Genomic DNA, 6,311 nt, shown 5'->3' with positions numbered 1-6,311 from the left:
CAGTAGAATTTGTGGCAGGCCTGAAGGCTCAAAGGAAAAAGATGGCTTCTAGGTCTGACATTGTAATTTTTTTACTTTCAGAATTTCAGGATGAAAAAATGGAATGTGGTGATATCCAATTTCTAGAGGGTCCCTCAAATGGCAAAATCAGATTTGGTGGGGGCTCCAGGGGGGCAAAGTTAAGGAAGGGAACTTTCCATTTTTCTTGCACAAAACTCAGGACTCTCACTGAAGAGCAGCCACGGCCCTGATGGATTGATGCTTGGTTTTTTTTAAAAAAAGGATTTTTTAATTTTATTTTACTCAGACTACGGAGGCCTCAGTCCAGCCACTCTGTGCATTTCTTGAAGTCAGCTGCAGTTCAATAATTTAAATGAAATTTGGCCTTAAGAAAAGGCACTACGAGACTCCGCCTGATTTTTGTACTTTGGGAAGGCTAAAGAAAATAAAATCTTTTTTGGGTGCTCAGTATAACTGCTGCTCCATGGCTGGAGATAGGAAACAGGCCAGTGACAAAGGCTAAGAGGATCTAAGGGCATTTAATCAGGACCGGTCAACTCTTGTCATGGGATTCTGTTGCTTCCCTTGAATCACCTGAAGCCAATTCTATGGACTGGTCCCTGCAGAACCATCAACCTCAAACATAGGAAAAACCAACAGCTTAAAGCTCAGGTATGCTCACTGCTGGACACAGCTGAGATCAAATTTCTCTCCCACAACCCTCCAGCCAGAAAAATAGCCCAGCCTTTCCCTTCCTGCAGCCCAGGGGTGAAATCCAGCAGGTTCTGACAGGTTCGGGGGAACCAATAGCGGAAATTTTTGTCAATTCTTGTCATAGGATTTAGTTGCTTCCCTTAAATCACATAAAGCCAATTCTATGGACTGCTCCAGTGGTGAAATGTAAAATTTGTTACTACCGGTTCTGTGGTGTGGGGGATAATGTGACTGGGTGGGCGTGGCCAACTTTTTTTTTTTTTTTACTTTTAAAACCATTTTTTCTACAACCTCTTCAGCCGAAGAGGTTGTAGAAAAAAATGCTTTTGAACGGCTCTGACGATCCCAGCTGAGTTGCCTGATCATCAGAGGCTTTTGTTTTCTTTTAAAACAATTTTTTTTTTTTGCTTTTAAAAGAAAAAAAGCCTCTGATGGTCATGCGGCTCAGCTGCCTTTTAAAAGCATTTTTTTCTACAACCTCTTCAGCCGAAGAGGTTGTAGAAAAAATGCTTTTAAAAGGCTCTGACGATCCCAGCTGAGCCGCGCAATCCTCAGAGGCTTTTTTTTTTTACTTTTAAAAGCATTTTTTCAGCTGAAGAAAAAATGCTTTTAAAAGTAAAAAAAAAAAAAAAGCCTCTCAGGATCGCGTGGCTCAACTGGGTTTGGGGGGTGGGCAGGGATTTTTGCTACCGGTTCTCCGAACCACCCGCCGTCATCGCTACCAGTTTTGGGCGATCTGGTCCAAACTGGGAGCATTTCACCCCTGGACTGGTCCCTGCAGAACCATCAACCTCAAACACAGGAAAAACCAACAGCTTAAAAGTCAGGTATGCTCACAGCTGGACACAGGTGAGATCAAATTTCTCTCCCACAACCCTCCAGCCTGCAAAGAGCCCAGCCCATCCCTCCCTGCAGCTTCTTACCTTTTATGGCCACGTCCAGAGGCTCCTGCAGACCATCGTGTTCCACATAGCACCAATAGCGGCCCCTCTCTTTGGGATCGATCCGGATGCTGAGCCAGTAGTGGTAGGTCCCATCCGCATTGGGGGCCACAGACCCATGGAGGGTGTCCTGCAGCCAGACCTCCCCGTCCCTCCTCCAGGAGGCATCGATCTCCTTGGGGTAGAAGCCGTGGACCTGGCAGATGTGCGTCTCCATCCCATCCTCAGTCTCTGTCCTTCTGGTCACTGTCACCACTGGGGGCTCTGCAGAAATGGCACCCCCAGAATTAACTGAGTCCTACCAGAGCCTAGAAGGTGGATGAGAAACTTGGGAGTGGCAGGAAAGTCTCCCAGTACCTTCCACTCCACAACCAAACAGGGCTTCCTGTGTGCTGGAGAGGTGCTGGAAAGAGAGTTCCTCCTGGGCATCCAAGACAATGGACCCAAAGGGGCCAAATGCATTCAAGAAATCCGGCCAGGGACCCAAAGGGGCTGAATGTGTACAAGAGATCCAGCCATAAAGAAGGAAAGCCCCGCCTGGATCCAGATGCTCACCTGTCCTCAGGAGCGTGTCCTTCCCGTAGGACAGGTACCTCTGGAGCCACTCTATGCAGATTTCCTCCAGGTAGGCCTTATGTCCCTGGCTCTTTCCCGGAATAGCATCCCATTTCCTCTGGGTGATCTGGGCCAAGGGGTTAGGAGCCACCCAGGTGAGGGTCTCCTTGTCGAAGGTGATAAAGGTCCTTCCGTCATATCCAAGCTGCAGAAACCCTCTTTTGCTCCCATCTCTCTGGAGCTCACAGCCATACATCCTCTGCAATGTGTGAAGGCCTGAAATAGGGGCAAGATGATGGTTTGGAGAGTCCTCAAGATAGACAGAGACCCTCCTTCACTGCAGGAACGTTGACAAGGGCACTGACACCCCCATTTCCTCCCTAGCCTTCAAGGGAAAGAAAGCCCCCATCAATAACCTGCCCTTCTCCCCCCCCTTCGACCTGCCTCCCTGCATCCCCCCCCCACCTAGGATGGAGCCCCAGAATCTCCCCAGGAAAAGGGAACCTGGAAAGGCCAGCAGAGGATCCCAAGGGAGACCCAGGAAAAAAAGGAATTGCAGAAATATTGGAGGGATGGATATCCTTCCATCTTTCCTTCTGCCATTCCTCTGCAGGGCGGACTCTTGGGGGGGAAAGGAAGGGATGGATCCCAGAGAGTTGCTGAATCTGTGGCTGCAAAGAGGGACTGAGAGTCTTGTGGCCTCGAAGAGGATCTGGTAGATCTGCAAAGAAGCCTGCAGGGATCCCTGTGACTATAAATCTTGGCTCTATATTCACAAATATTCACAAATATTGGCAGGTCACAAGGGGTGGTTCCAGTAGTGGGTTGCTACCAGTTTGGGCAAACTGGTAGCAGTGGCAGGAAGCTCCACCAACCCACCCAGATGCTTCTGTGCATGTGCGCACGCACGTGCCCAAAAGCGAATTGGTAGCAATGGGATTTGAAACCCACTACTGGGTGGTTCCCATTTTGGGCTAAGCAGAAACATACAAACAGGCCTGAAAAAGGAGGCTCCCATCCACTCTGGCTTGTCTCCTTCCTCCCTTCTCCACCAGGGGCATCCTATCAATATTCAGACATATAGATGGACAACCCCCTGGTCTCCCCTCCCCCCTGGTTCCTGGGAATGGGGAATATGGTGCAGGAGGAACCACCTACCCCATCACTCACCTTCGCTCTGATTGTACCGACTCCTCAGATTCTCCAGGCTTACTATGAATGCCTCCTCTTCGCCATGTGATATCTGGGTCTGACTGTCCCAGTACTTGGGGTCCAGCTTTCCCGCCTTCTCTATCCAGGAGACTCGAGGCTTCAGCTTCCGGCTGTGGGTATCATAGTGAACAAAGACTTGACCATCTACAATCCCCAGAAGAACAAAGTGGGGCAGCTCCTGATTGGGGTCCGAGATGGAGGTGTAGAAATACTTCAGCGAGTGGGAGGAACCGCCTGGAACGGAGCCAGAGGGACAGAGTTAATGGACTTCGGCTGGAGAACCCTGATCCTGTGGGGCACAGCTGGCCCCCTTTTCAGGTCTGGAAGGAAGAAGAAGAGACTTGGGGGGTGGAGGAGGAAGGGGAAAATGAAGGGAGAGATGTTGGGAGAGAAAGAAAAAGCAGAGGGTGGAAAGAGGGAATGACCAAGAGGCAAAGGAGCTGTCAGAGTTCCAAATTATGATCTCCTCCAGCGCTGACATGAATGAAAGAGGGAGAAGCTTTGCTTTAATGCTGAGATGAACTTTTACCTAGTTCCCTGCTCTTTAGTAGATAGCGTTACCTGGCTGACAGAGGGAGGGGGGAAATTCCTGTGGAAAGAAAGTGCTTGGGACGAAGAGATGGATCTGCACGATGGCCAATGAGACATTGGGGTTGAAGAACGGAAAGGGAGGGGTTGGAAGGAGGTGCCAGTTTTGGCTGCACACAGAATTCAGGGATGTCGTTCTCCTATTCTTAAATAAAAAAAAAGATTCATTAGAGACCTTGCGTTTGAGAATGAAGTTTATTTAAGATAGCAACGAAACCTGACAGGAGCATCTTCTGGAGGGCCTGAAGGGTTGGAAGGCAGAGATGTTGGGGGAGAGAGAGGAAGGGAAGGGAAACCAGGGCCAAAGAGAGAGCAGGATCCCCAAACTTTGTGCAGTCGTGTTCAATTCTGCCCTCTCCCCTTCCAGAAAGGCCTCCGTCAAAACCCCACCCCCTGCTGGGGTGGGGGGGGGGGTGTCCCAGGGCACCAAAGATTTTAAAGATCATTTTCAGGATCATTCACGGGACTTATTTGGGCAGAACCTGGATCTACACAGAAAAAGGAAATACTTGCACAGCCCAGAGAAAGAAATAGTCTGACTTCCTATTCTGTCCAGTATGGTCTCCCAGTCCTTCGCAGTCACAGGAAAAGGCCTGGGTCTCCTTCTTCCTGCTCCTCCCCACAATCCCAGGGGCTTCTCAGAGCTTTTGGGGAGAGGGAGCCCCAGATCCACTTCCTGCTCTGGGGAGATTTCAGCATCCAAAGGGATCAGAGCTTTTCTCTAAGAATAGGAGGGGGGGAATCTGACTCTCCGTGATCCAGAACCTGCTTCTTTCCCTTGTCCTGCTGAGCAATGAAATCTGCCTTAGAGGAGAAACCAGAGGATCGAGGAGAAAGTGACAGTCAAGAAGGCGGGATCTTTAGAAACATTATTCAAGGACTGTTTCTCTCTAGTCTCTTATCCTGTTGCAGTCACAAGGCAGCCTTATCCCAACGGTTCAATTACACCAGCCTCCGCGTCGGCCAATACACTGAACCGATTCCAGACACAACCCCGGTCGTCCTAACACCAGAAGCCACAAATAGCCACAGATCACAGCTAAAGGCAGGAAAGAGGATCCAGGTGGAGGGGTTGGGCGAAGGTAACCAAGAGGTTTGTGAACTGACCTGATCACCAGGAAACACGGCTGAAAACCTCCACTTTGGGGGAGGGAAAAGAACTGTGCTTGAGGGTGCCCAGGTAGACTTGACTAACATCTGGAGGGGCCACCCTTGTCCTGTTCCCAGAGGGGCTCTCCTGGGGGAGAAGAGGCAGCAGAATCCCATCCACCCTTTGAGGTTCCTTCTGAGAGTGGCCAGAGGGGGAGGGGAAGCGGACTAGAAAGAGGACTAAATCAGGATTCTCTTTCTGGGAATAATCTTTTTTGGGGAGTGGGGAGGAGAAAGATTCCCTGGATGGATTCCCACCAACAGAAAAAGGGGCCAGAACCTCTGATGGCCCCGGAAGGGACTCACCGAAGCAGCTCTCCCGTAAAGTGACCACCACCAATAGCAGAAGCGACAGAGCCAGAGAATGCAGAGGCATCCTGGCCGCGATCCTCAGCCTGCGCTCCTCTCTCCTGAAGTTGCAGGCAGAGAAAGACACGCTCCCAAAGACCAACAATACAATAATCCAGTGTGAGCTGGTGATTGGCTGATCTCAACCAGTAGGAAAAGTTTCTCCTCTCAGTTACCAAAGGGGGTAAAAGGAAAACAATCCCATCAAAAGAAAGCTCTCAACTAGTGTTGAAGCACCAAGCCAGCCAGAAACAAATCAAATTATGTAGAAACAAGCCAGCAAAAGCTGAACTGATCAAATTACCTACTGGATTGTCTAAGCTTCCCTTCTCTTTGGCAGCTTCCTTGAGAGACACACAGACAAACTATAGACCTGCGACACGCAATTCCTCACAATGATTGGATAGGAAGATTTTGTTCTCTTGTACCAAGTACAATAAGTGTAATCTTCTACCCAAAAGGACAAATGTAATTGATTGGGAGTGAACAGTAATCCTGTGAAAGAATTCCCATTGATTGCTTGTAAATAACAAACTTTCTGTGTGAATATCTGCGCTGTATTTTACACAACATGCTAGATTTGGACTTCTGTCCTAAAGGTGAGGCTCTCCATTTCTGTAAACATAAACAGATGAAACTTTTCTCCCTCGTTCCAGCCACCCTTGCAAAGAAAACAGAACCCAACGGAGGCATCAGCTTACAGAGGGACCTTCTGCCTCCCTTTCACCCGTCTGTATCTCTACCGATGAAGTAGGCCGAGGCCATTAGAGGGAGCTTCCAATTCCTGGGGAGTCCCTGGAAACT

At 49.4% G+C, this 6,311-nt stretch overlaps 1 protein-coding gene across 1 annotated transcript; it reads right to left on the bottom strand.

Moving 5' to 3' along the window:
• Window positions 1-1,569: 1,569 nt before the first annotated feature.
• Window positions 1,570-5,538, bottom strand: LOC139309894 (major histocompatibility complex class I-related gene protein-like). The gene is made up of 4 exons (XM_070934081.1): window positions 5,466-5,538; window positions 3,381-3,656; window positions 2,211-2,486; window positions 1,570-1,919 (listed from the first exon to the last, which is right to left on the bottom strand). Exons 1-4 carry the CDS (start codon window positions 5,533-5,535, stop codon window positions 1,570-1,572), a joined length of 972 nt encoding a protein of 323 aa, XP_070790182.1. The 5' UTR covers window positions 5,536-5,538.
• Window positions 5,539-6,311: the final 773 nt, after the last annotated feature.

This window comes from Pituophis catenifer, unplaced genomic scaffold (assembly GCF_029215685.1).
Source record: "Pituophis catenifer annectens isolate HBS135680 unplaced genomic scaffold, rPitCat1.0.hap2 SCAF_2, whole genome shotgun sequence".
NCBI lineage: Eukaryota > Metazoa > Chordata > Lepidosauria > Squamata > Colubridae > Pituophis > Pituophis catenifer.
The sequence above is the reverse complement of the archived record's forward strand: the minus strand, read 5'-3'. Positions and strand labels throughout refer to the sequence as shown.